The sequence below is a fragment of the Sphaeramia orbicularis genome, chromosome 12 (assembly GCF_902148855.1).
Source record: "Sphaeramia orbicularis chromosome 12, fSphaOr1.1, whole genome shotgun sequence".
In the NCBI taxonomy this organism is placed as follows: Eukaryota; Metazoa; Chordata; class Actinopteri; order Kurtiformes; family Apogonidae; genus Sphaeramia; species Sphaeramia orbicularis.
Genome location: NC_043968.1, coordinates 24,765,469 through 24,778,254, shown reverse-complemented (window position 1 = coordinate 24,778,254; position 12,786 = coordinate 24,765,469). Strand labels below are relative to the sequence as shown.

Here is a 12,786-nt window from a genome sequence, read left to right as displayed (position 1 = left end):
TACTGACTAACAAGCTTACATGTTACGCACACCCACCAACACACACAGCACAAGACAGTGTCACCAGTGTGTATCCTACTATGCATCTTTTTTAGGATCTAAAGACTGTATTTATAGCCGTGTGTCCTGTCTATTCTTATTTAAGCAAGTGCTACATCTGTTTGCAATACAGATATTAACCATCATATAATGAAGATGCAGTGGAACTAAACAGATTGCCAGTTGCTCAGACATCCTCAAGTTTATGGCACTCACTCGAATAAAGATGGTCTTGTCTCCCAGTCTGTAGCGGCCCTCAGACAGGTACTCGATGGATACTCTGTTGGAGCAGTTGCAGGGTGGGTCGTCCATCCCATGCTCCTACAAGGCAGGATGGAACAAAAGAGCAGCATACCATAAGATATCTGATCATTTATTAATCAATTTACGACATAAGTGCATCTGGCTTCATGGTTTTACAGCTAGAAAATGAAATGTTTCCTTATGTACATCATCTTATGTTTCCTCCATATGAAGGAGTCTGGGATTTTTCCAGACTATTAGTGCAGTTACATTCACAGTCAGACATGGTGACAGACGGCTGAAAATAGCAATATCCAAACAGACAGGAGATGGAGACAGATTTGACCAAAGGAACTGTGATATGAACAGTGTATATAAGCTGCTTATTTCAATAAGGAAGGGTAAATGGGAATACATATGCTAGTTGGTGGATGCTTTTAACCAAAATGTCTTCCACTTCAATGAATGCAGTTATTTTTAGCACTGCTATCATCTCTGGGAATAAAACCCCCAACCCTGGCAGTGTTCCAGCCTTGTTTCACTGAAGTTGACAAGGGATATAAGCTACATCAGAGCAGTTAACCTTATGTTTATACATTTGACTGTATGACCTTAGTTAGGGGAGGTATTTGGACATTGTGAAAATGAGGTTTTCAAAGTGCATGAAGCAGTGAGTTGGTGTGCTGTATGTAACACGACATATATTTGTAGCCTGGAGGTCACGTGTCACAGTGAGTCTCAGGGTGCCGGCAGAGTCACATGGTCAGCTGTGATGTGTCATGTTCCCTGTGGGGTGGCAATGAAGCGGCAAGAGCCGCTGCCTGACGCCATCTTGGCTCGTCCTCAACTGGGTCGCACATGGACCACCTATGTGAAGCTAACGTGATCAGCTGCAGCCGCAAAACATTTCATATATTTGAGGTGAAGGCAAGTGGATGAACACGAGATCGTCTTTTTTTTTTTTTTTTTTTTTTTTTTTTTTTTTTTTACTACTGTGGTGTCTGCTCATACGTCCAGACGTTCAGTGAGAACTTACCCCAGGCTGGTAGAGGCCGCCGTGTTGGCAGCACACACTGAAGGTTTTGACAGCAGGTGGTGGCTCCTCAGCCATCAGCAGAGTCTCCTCCAGCTCAATCTCCTTCTCCAGCTTCACCAGCACAGGAGGCTCCACACCATACCTGAGACACACCCAGCAGTTTGCACACGCTCATCGATGATCGTCTCATCAGTAAATTTTCCTTTTACCCTAAAAGGTTTAAGTTCTTCTGTACTTACTTGGAGACGATGCGGCCGATCTCCAGCAGACACAGACAAACCTGCCGAGGCTCTTTATGCAGCACTGAAGCAGAAAATACAACAGTGGCTGAAATTAACAACCTATTATGAAATAATGTGAAGCAGCAGCTGCCATTTGTGTTCTCAGACAGCGAGCAGCAAATGAGAGGGATATGGGGCCAGAACTCACATGCTGCATTTGAAAACGTGATGTTTTGCACATAAGATAAGGTTAATTATTCCCTGAGGAGATGTGAGGTGATTCATGCAGAAGAGGTTTGAGAGTAAAACTTTACGAGGGTCTTGGGGGTATTAATAAAACAACTATATGATGATTTGTAACAAACACAAAAGTATATCTTTCCATTAATGTGAACTTGTGATGCTTTTGGTTTCCTCTAAATCACACCAGTGCTGTTTTTAGGGACGATAACCTTTAATAAAGTGATCCCCGTACTGTGTACTCCAGAATATTGCTCTCAGGGACAGATCCTATTAACCCATTAAGAAGTGAGGCTTACACAACACACTCAGCTCTACTCAGTTATTAGGAGCTTATGGCTGAGATCTAGTCTATTTCACCCGGTTAAGATCCTCAGTATGAAGCCAAACATCTGCTCCAACACAAAACGTTGTATATTTCTACATATTGTTTGTTGCCTGGTCTCTTTATTCTCACCAGTCCATTTTTCTGGCCCTTCACCTCTACGCAGCCAGTTTTTACTTTGTTTTGAACTCAGTTGACTAAGTAAAAAGGAAAAAAGGGAGGATTTTTTTCCAATAGGTGTCAGTCCTAGAATTTTAGAGAGGTGACAGTGGCCAAAAAGTACATGCAGGAAAACTCATCATAATACATTCTTTCTGATTCAAAAGAATGACTTGGCTGATGAAGACAAGTGAAGGAAAACTGGTAAAATACCACTACTGTTATGTGGATTATCTTAACTTCAAAATGAAAAATTTACCGAGGTGAAGTTATTTATTGATAACGTCCTTGTTCTATTAAATGAACCTTGAGCCTATTGAAGAACTGGGATTGTGACAGACTGTTTAAGTTTTCTATAAATGTGTAACCGTGTTCTCTACAGCCTAGTTTCAGGAACCAGGAAAAAGGTTATCAGGATGTCATATCCACCCAAAAACAGGTTTCAGAAGGTCACATCTGCTTACATACATATTTACATTTTGTGCAAATGAATTTAGGACAGACAATCTAATAATACCTTATGTTTGCATCATTCTTTATTGTGGCTGTTCAAAGGCTAAAATCAACATGCTAGCATTAACAGATGACCTACATGACATTAGTGCAAAAGCATTTGCACGCCATATTTTATGCAGTTATTATGAAAGCTGGTAGCATGACTACAGAATTACAGGCTTATTATCCTGCAAAGAAAAGATTTTGACTCACTTCTGTATAAATGAATTTACAAAAAGAACACATTCACTGTGTATTTACAGATTAAAATCAGTCTTACCGAGACCCTCTGACTCAAACAGGTAGGTCTCCTCTACACCGATGTGTCGACACCATGCCAGGAAGTTAGCAGTGTTGTCGCGAGCGAAGAAGGAACCAGGGGTTGCATCTCGCTTACATGCAACCTTTCTTGTGGGAAAAAGCTGTCAGGGAAAATAGAGTCTTCATTATAGTCAATATAGAAAGATGTGTGTGGCACGGTGTGGGATATTTAACAACACAGCGGTGAAGTCACTCCCTGTGTAGACATAAGCAGTTCATTCTAACGTAACAAACACAAAACCCTTTCATGCAATTACCTGCCAATAAAAAGAAAATTATAGTTATATTACGTTTCATTTGTGCAATTAGATTGTCCCAAATGTTACACACTGGAGCCTTAAGTGAGTGGATAGAGAGTTATGAAACTCTGTAAACTTAATTTTCTGGAGGAGCATGTGGAAGACACAGGCCAGTCTGGGATATTTAATACACAACAGTTTGAGTCTGAGGTTTGTTCATACAGTGTCCTGCAGCGTTCTCCCCAAACATCCCCACTGTGAGCATGAAAGCTGCCCTTTGGACGAGTGTCTGAGCTATTTTCATCTGTGCTGCCTGACTCACCTTGCTGAGTGCGGAGGGGCAGCTCTGGGCGATCTTAGTCTGCAGCACGCCGATAAGCTGGCAGAGTTTGACGCCGTTGTTTAGCTCCTCCATGAAAAACTCGGCTCTCACGTCTTCTCCTGCAAATGCAAAAGTGAACAGATGCAAAGTGAAATGTACAACATAAGCACAATGCAAATCATTTCACCAAGTCGACGATAGTTTCAAACTTTTAATCTGCAAATGCCCTTTAAGGGAGACGCCGGCTCCACTTGGTCTAAGTTATGGCTTCCTTTGTGTAGGTGAACAAAAAAACTACACTGAACAAAACAACCTAAAAAAAACAGGTTCCTCTAGGACCTACAGCGCTCTCACGACCTTTCATTGTATATCACTGCCTGAGGAGACTCAAAGGCCACTGAGAATTTTATTCACATCACTAATGACAATTATACTAAGTGACAAAGTTTGCTGCACAAAAGTTTATTTTCAACACAACAGTTGAGCCCAGAGGCAAGAAACTTTACCCACTGCACGCCACCTGTTTCTGAAACATCCGGTACCTCAGCATTGACAATGAGGGACGGTCAAACAGTTAAAGAGGTCTACAAATGTGGGATACAGGCCATCACGGTCACAGCTCCAATAACTCTTGTTGAGTGTGCTGTACCTGCCCACATTCCTCATGAGAAAGACTAAATGCCTCTACCCCACCAAAAAAAGAAGCAGTTTCACCAGTCGACAATAGAGTCAGTTTCAGTTTCCTCGCTGATCCATTGTGTCATGAGGGACAATAGATGTCAGTATAATGGCGCAGACGATGAAATGAGGGATTTTGTTCTTCTGCTGTGTCTGTGGATGGGTTTGAAAATAGCAGCAACCAAATCCAATTACATGGGAGACCCGTGTCAATTGTGCTTCTGCATTTTCCAGGCCTCGAGGGTGAAACTTAGCATGCAACTAACGAGTGTTGATTAACATATGCACAGGTCGGGACACTTTGACACCGTTTTTCTTCCGCTTCCCCAACCAATAAAAAGGAGGTGATATCCAAGGCTACATTCAGACAGCAGGTCTTAATGCACAACTCAGATTTTTTGGTGAAATCAGATTTTTTTTGTGTGCTCGTTCATATTACACATTAAATGCAACTTCTATCAGTTTTGAGTGTGAACTGAATGCGACCCTGAATAGACCCGCATGCGCAAAAGAGGTCCTGATGTAATACGTGACCACGCAGGCACGCACTGTGTTTACGGAAGTAAGACTCCTGGGACACAGAAATGTAACGTCCGTCACATTTCAACCACGTAAAGATCGGATAAATACAACCTGGCCATTCAGACTGAAGTCACACTGCAGAATTTCAGATACATATTGGATTTAGGACCACATACAAAAGTGGCCTGGGTCAGATTTGAAGAAAAAAAAAAAAAAAAAAAAAAAAAAAATCGGATTTGTGATGTTCAAACTGTCTTTAACAGGTCAGATACAGGTCACATATAGGCAAAAAATAAATGAATAAATAAAAATAAATTAATTGGATTTGGGCCACATTTGCCTGCAGTCTAAACATAGCCTAACAGAGAAAACTGATGCTAAAATGAACAGGCAAACTAAGTCAATTGATCAAACAAAAATCAGAGTGTATTTACCCAGCATGCCAGTGAGCCAGATGGCCAGATCCTCCTGCATGGGCACCAGGGTGGCCTCGTGTCGCACTGCCAGCCACTGGTCATACTGGAAAACGTCTGTGAGGCCAGGGCCGTGCCGCTGTGCTAAAGGGCTGCGAGGGCTCCTGGGGCTCAGCAAGGGGGCATCGAACTTCTCGCCAAACCATACCTGAATAAGGGAACGGGAAAAAAGAAAAGAGAAAAGGAGAAAGATTTATAAGCAGGATGAAGACAGAGTTCTAAGACCTCACCTCAGAGTCCATTAAGAATGTCGGTTAGTGGTTCGACCACCGGCAGCCACCGCAGCATTGTTTTACTCTAGTTACCATTCAGACTTGCATTGTGAGAATATCAGAGGAATCTGTGTGACCCAACCACGCAGAGAGGCAGGGGCAGGGATGCCGTCATTCCACACTTCACTTCTACGCTCGGCTGGAGCTCGCAGCGTGCACAGGGCGCTCTGACACCGCCACTGCACTTCGACTTGGCCTGGTTACAACTGTGGTCCCAAAGCCTCTCAACATCCCAACATCTCCCTTGTCACACTTGCATTTTTCATCATGTTTCAGATTTTTTTTGCCCATACTGTCTGTATTTGTTTTTAATAATGATTTCAGAAAGTCAACTGAACACTGCTGTATTTGACTACAGCTCTAGTTTGTAGTTCAGGGCTCAGTGCCTGGAGCGACACGCTGATCCCAGCTCTCCATGTCCCATCATATCCATCTCTGCTGACACACCCTCCCTGTTTTTTATTCTCCTCTCTTCAGTGTTGTACTGTTGTTTACAAGGATTTGGAAAAGAACACATTAAAGACTCCCATGTTTTGCTGTAGTCTTGTTGGTTTGGTATGGATAAAATTAGCTGGATCCTTGTTCTTTGTGGCCAGCGTTCACAGACCCATAAACATAGAAAACTGCACAGGCTCAAATGTACAGTACACAGTATTGTTATATCGTTTTCATTTGTCAGTTGCTCACAGGCAAAGGAATGGATAATCTAGTAAAACGGCAACAGATGTGCGTTACAATGTCTTGTCCAGACATTACATAAGGCATTTCTGGACGACCCTCCCTCAGCCGTCCAGATTGTTGACATCTGTTTAAGAAACAGGCTTTAATCTTCATGTCCATCACATGTCATCGAGCAATAATGGAACACTGCATCCATTCTGGTGAAGGAGTTATTGTGCTTAAAACAAGGGAGAGTCTTGTTGAAGCCATAATTCATTGCGTTCACACTGCCTACAAACAGGAAGCCTTCTGGGTAGTCCAACAGAGAGGCGGTTATACTGTAATGTACTTCTGCTGATACTCACAGCTGCCAAAATAACACTGGTTTCCTACAACTCCAGTGAGACAACCAGACACAGAATGAACAGGAGATATCAGACTGCAGACCACTCCTCATCATATCCATGTTCTCTTCACTTTGTAGAATAACTGCTAGTACAAAAGACTGCTTCACAAACAGGGCATGAGAAGTATATTAAAAAAAACAAAAAAAAAAACAAATGTAGGTTTCTATCAGTCCATTGGGAGAACACCCTCGGCTTTCTGTCAGAAAAGGTTTAGAAAGTCAGGTAAGGAAGTGTAAAGAGTGAGGACGATAGTCATTGTAGATGGATGGGTTATACATAAGACTCATGTCCTAAGAGATATGACTTGCACTAAGATCTTTTATTCCAATTTGTTTTTCATTTTCAGTGGCAGTCTGGTTAGCGTAAGTGCAATCCTGCAGGCTGATGTTGAAAACAACAACTTGATTAATAGCTGATGTTATTTTGTTTTTGTCATTGTTTATACCCCCTTTTGTGCCGGGGACTCTGTAGAGAGTTTTAAAAAAACACCTCAAAACACTCCTGTTCAAGCAGGCTTTTTAATTTCTCAACTGACTCAGGGCTGCTACAAACTGATTGCACTTTATGTATTCATCATATTTTAATTGCATTTTAATTGTATTTTATTTGTACTTTGCACTGTAAAGCACTTTGTGACTCTGAAAAGTGCTCTACAAATAAAATTTACTTACTTAGGGAAATAACTAAATCTTTATTATACATATATATAAAATGTGTTAAAAAACTATTTTAAAGTCTTTAAGCCCTTCAATTTTATTTATATGACCAAAAGTCAAATCACACAAATTAATGAAGAAAAGATGCAACGGAAAATAAATGTTAGTGAGAGCCATTAGTAAAATGTCATCCAACATGCTGATACAGATGTCAGGGTATCCTTAATGGTTTGGATTAAAATAGACCCTTAACAATGGCCCAGAGAAAGTCTTTCTGACAGACAGACCAAAAGGGCAAATGTCCCCCATGTGCATCTACAAAGCAGGAATGGTGTCAAAGAGACCAAGGCAGATCGCATTATTAGAAGGACGCACCAAAACTAAAACTTTAAAAAAGTCCATAGAATAACCCATCTTGCCCATTCCGAAAGATCAATATTATATCACTCCCTAAAAATCTACTAATCCTCTATCGTGTACCAACAAAGATAAAAGGTGTGGATTCTCTATTGAAAACAGAAAGTAGGCAGTGCAGCGGTGGAGCCATTCGTTCCAGTCTCAACCCCATCAGGGTGACCTTTGAACTCAAATATGGGGGAAGGGGAAGAGAACGAAGACTGGTGAAAACACACACATTAACAGTGGGAGAAGGTAACTAAAACATCTGATTTCCTCACCTATCCTTGCCCTCACATTCTGTACGTGATGTGCTTTACGTAAGAGTTCAGGAGAGCAGGCTGCCTGTGGGGATTCTGTAGGTTCACAACAAGGTATGGAGTCATCTACGTCCTGCTAATTGGACACTAAGCCATCGTAGTTACGTAAAAGATGTTGTGCCAATTAGAAAACATTGAGGATAATCCAAGTAGTGATGCGTCACCTGACTGGATACAGGTTTACAGTGAGTATTCTGTTTTAAAGTAGGTTTATGTTGTAAACTAAAACCTTCATTGCATACTGTACGTGAGCTTTTTTTTAAATCTTTTTGCTTACGTCACTTCTGTCCTGATTAGGTTCATGAATGCAGACTAATAATCCTCAGGTAACACAATGGTATGTTGAGAAATGAGCTGCGTTCAGTGTTAATAGCATTAGGTCACACAAAAAAAAAAAAAAAAAAATCCTCATTGAACCACAAACTGCATTTACAATAGTTATGTCTTGGCGTAACATCAGGACCTTCTGAGCTGATATTACCTATGTTTGCAAAGCCTTTCCTGTTACGTAAGCTTTTCACTCATGACTGAAGATCCACTGGCATGCGATAAACACGCCATGTGAACCTATGCATGGAGCTGCTGTATGGACAGAAGACAGTTTTCTCCCAGTTGACTGTCATATTGGTTCCTGCATTATTCCGATCCACATAGTTGAAATGCATGAGACAACTGTATTTGGGACACGTGACAAAGTAGCTGTACCTTATGAGTAGTATACATAAACAAAAATAAATTAAAAACCACTTCTCTAATGACCCATCACATGACTAAAAATATTGACAAACCCAACTTGGAAGCTAGACCAGTTTCAAACACCCCTTTTACACACCACTTGTGTTCGGGAATATTTCACCTTTATTCTGGAATGACATCTGTGTAAACAAAATGGTGGATCATTTGGTCCCACCTCTGCAACGCCTCTGGAGGTAGTAACAGAGCCATGATAAAGGTGGAATCATGACTCCGGAACGCTATGTAAAAGGAACACCTCTCGTTCTGCAACCAAGGTATGACGTTTTGAGGACGTATTGTGTGTGCGACCCCAGCGCCGGGGGGGGATTTAAAAATGAGCGTGGGCCGTGTACAGTAAACAAACATATTAACGCGACCAGAAAGATGTCAAACTAGGGAGACGCCAAGATCCGCCAGCTGTTATCACAAAAATAAACATCACTGCGCTTTGTTGATTCTCCATTGCTGATTTTTTTTTTTTTAAACTTATATTTCATTGTTTCATTTTTGAAATTTTACAACACAAACATTTAGAACATATCCATTGTTGTTCAAAAAAATTCATGGGAAGGAATGCTTCTCGGACCAAAAAAAAAAGAGTTTGTTCAAGGTGCCCTTTGGAAAAAGGGATTCAAAAGTACAGGGTGTCCCATAAGTCTCCATACATAGGAAAAATAAACGTTTCTTGACATAAACCATTTTTATTTATATAATATGCTCTATATGACTGCCATTTTGTCGGGAACACATTTCAATGCGTGTCCTCCACTGCTGAAGAACTATAAAGAAGAAATATAAAGAAATACATGTTAGAACCATATGTATTATGTCTCCTATGTATGGAGACTTATGGGACACCCTGTAGATATCAAACTGGAAGAAAAATCCAAGGCCCTCGAGTCAAAAAGGCTTATTTTTTGACTTCCTGATGAAGGCTAGAGGCTGGCATGCGTTGAAGTGTTTTTAGGGTCTAGATATGACCGTGCCATGCTAATAAAGGCATTTTAATGTTTAAAGAGAGTGCCTTGGACTTTTCTTCCAGTTTGATATCCATTGTTATTTTGAGAGCCAACACCACTACGCTCAGAGTATTTCTGAGGCACAAGTTATACGTCACACTATACGCTGCATCACCGCCCCTTTGATTCTAGAACTTTGTCTTGGCGGTGTAAATCGGTCAATGGTGGCAAAAAGGTGGGATCACCATCTCACCTTTTTTCCGGGATCTCTGTGTAAAAGTGGCTAAAGTGTTCAGTCTCTACACTAGTTCTGCATATCCAGACTTATCTCCACACTTTGGTCACTCTGTGCCTGTACTGTAGATACATCTGGTATCATCCACTATCATTCTGGATGAGAGGGAAAAGTTCTTGGACGTCACTAGGTGCAGAATGCTGCAACTGTATTTACAAAATAGTGTGTCAGAAGTTGTTTTGGTGGAACAAGTCCCCATAAGGCAGTGCTTGATGGTATTAAAATAACAAACAGCACTTTAGCACTTTTTTTTTTCTCCCTGCACTTTAGGCGTCTTTATATGTTCTGTGTTGTGATTGTCACGTGTAGTCCATGTCTATTTTATATGGCAGACTAACTGTCTTTGTTATAATGTGTCCACGTGATGTTTTTTATCTCGTCTGTGAAGCAATGATATGTAGCACTGTGCCCTAGATGAATTTCCCTCAGGGGACAATAAATTTTATTTTTCTTTAACTATATCCCCACATAAGACAACAGCACACAAAGACACGCATCTCTGTCAAAACACACCATTTTCAGGGTGTAGTGTCAGCTCTGAGGTTGTTGTTCTTCCACGTCATCAGGAGCTTTAAAAGTGATAATACACAGATAGTGGAAGGAAGGATGATGACAATCCTTCCACTGCGCAACAGAAATATTCATCCTTATTCCGTCAGAGTGTGTCCAACAAACTGCACTTCCCTTACACTAGACTGACAAATTTACAGCCTGAACATATTTCCCTTTTTGGAGCTGGGAAAAGAAAAGCAGCAGCTGGTCCAAAAAATTAATGGCAAATGTTTTACCACAACTTTGATTAAAAATTAAGATTTGACCTCACACACACACACACACACACACACACACACACACACACACACACACACTAGCCTAAATAATTTCCCCAATTAAGACCCCTGTATTTTAGCCACTTAAATGTCTATTTTTAAACAGTCTATGACCTGGTTGTTGACCTTTGACTTTTCATTGTTTTTCTTTTGGAATTGACAGCGCTGAGGTAATGAGGTCATGTCACACCCAAAAGATATTGGGCCATTTTTTGTGAATGCCTAGAAAAAAAAAAAAAAAAAAAAAAAAAAAAAAAAACTTTGGCAAGGATCTGGTGAGGGAATTTTATAAAAAATAATTTGAAAAAAAAAAAAAAAACCCAGTAGGAATATTTTGGAGATCAGATGAGTGGTTTGAGTCTGGATTATTCAAGAGCTCATCATCAGCCCGACAGCAGACGGTGAGTGATGTTTTCCTTGGAGGCTCTTTGCTTTCTTGTCTGTTGAAGTTCACGGTGATCATCTCTGCCTCGACTCATTTTCCCAATTATCTGTCTGCTCAAAGAACTATCAAAACTGATAAAAGCAAAGATTTTAGCCTCACGCTGGATTCCAGGTCATACCAAGTATACATGGCTATCACAACAGATTTGAGATCAGCTCAGGCACTAGCCCAAGGTCTACAGATATTGTACTTTACCATGGTTGTATTTTTACTGTTGCATTAATACATGTGCGCGTATGCTTCTTGTACTTCCATGAGTGAATACATTTTCAGCATGGCTGAACAACAGTCACAGTGTGACGGTTTATCGAATGTGACTGTGCTCTACATGGGCAGTGAAGCTCTGTGCTGAGCTTTGTAAGTAGCTGCAGTGTTACTGTGTTTGCAGCATCACTGTGGTCTGATATAGATCAATATTCACAGAGATGCACTATAATACACTCTTAGGGTCTGAATGGAGTAAAAGGATTTCATTGCATGTTCCTGAATAGCTTTGTACACTTCTCTTTTTAGGTGCATTACTTAATTAAAGTATTAAAATGGGAATTAAGGCTTTATTTTACCAATGGTTTTATTGACTGTGAATGATGCAGGCACAAGATAAAGTAATCCAACTGGTAGTTAAGCAGGTATAAGCTAGTATTAACATCTCACTGAGTTTTAGGCTGGTATTGGGAAGATTACTTAGAAAATTAGAGATGCCTTAGGCTAGCCACAATCACATAAACTACCAAATTTAACATTGCTGAGAAAATGTTCATTTACTAAAAAGCAAAAGATTAAAAATGCAGCCTTAAATTGTCTTTTGATGGGTTATTCATATGATTATTCATATGATTGAGTATATTAAGACACACACACACAATCCAAACATACCTGACATAAGTAAATGTGCATGTCAGGATCTGAAGTTACGGCATCCGACCACTGTTCATCACCCGCTCTGTGGAGGCTCTTCACACCCTTGTCAACACACTGGCTTTTCTTGGAGAGGTTTGCCACTACATGTTATCCACACACCACTGGGATTACATATTTTGCATTTCTACAGTTAAAAATGGGGAGAGTCAAGACTTTCCACACTAGATAAACACAGAAAAGCCCCTCTCAACAAAGTGTCGCCAAGTGACAAAAGTGTAATGAGATATGTTTGTTGTTTTGAATTTTGGATGGCTGACACGTCGTTGCTAGGAGGGGAAGGGAAAAAGTGTTGCACATTCCACCCACTCCCCCTAAAAATGTGCGGAGAAACTCCTCGGGGTCCGAGCGATGGAACGCCAGACATGCATAACAACAACAAGACGGCATGCTCTAACACAGGTGGGCTCGCCACAGTTGTTGAGTAGGAGACAGATGTCTGCAGTTCTTTATTTAATCTCAATAACTCTGCCAAATTGGGGGAAAAGTCCCCAGTCTGTGCCAAACAGACAGTCTTGGCAACTCAATTTATGGACCCTTCAGACTGGCACTGGTGGGTCGATAAAGAAACCCACGACTC

At 40.8% G+C, this 12,786-nt stretch overlaps 1 protein-coding gene across 4 annotated transcripts in view; it reads right to left on the bottom strand.

The window, feature by feature from the left end:
* The window catches only part of gas2l3 (growth arrest-specific 2 like 3), a 28,463-nt gene that overhangs the window by 2,698 nt on the left and 12,979 nt on the right, over window positions 1-12,786 (bottom strand). For 2 of the 4 annotated variants that reach the window (XM_030149389.1, XM_030149390.1), the window contains exons 3-8: window positions 5,275-5,461; window positions 3,641-3,759; window positions 3,039-3,180; window positions 1,558-1,621; window positions 1,319-1,460; window positions 256-360 (exon numbers count right to left, since the gene is read on the bottom strand). In XM_030149389.1, the coding sequence (XP_030005249.1) occupies window positions 256-360; window positions 1,319-1,460; window positions 1,558-1,621; window positions 3,039-3,180; window positions 3,641-3,759; window positions 5,275-5,461 (759 nt within the window). Of the gene's footprint in view, window positions 1-255; window positions 361-1,318; window positions 1,461-1,557; window positions 1,622-3,038; window positions 3,181-3,640; window positions 3,760-5,274; window positions 5,462-10,488; window positions 10,493-12,786 lie in introns of those variants that run through there. The other 2 variants (XM_030149392.1, XM_030149391.1) reach the window with 2 other exon arrangements.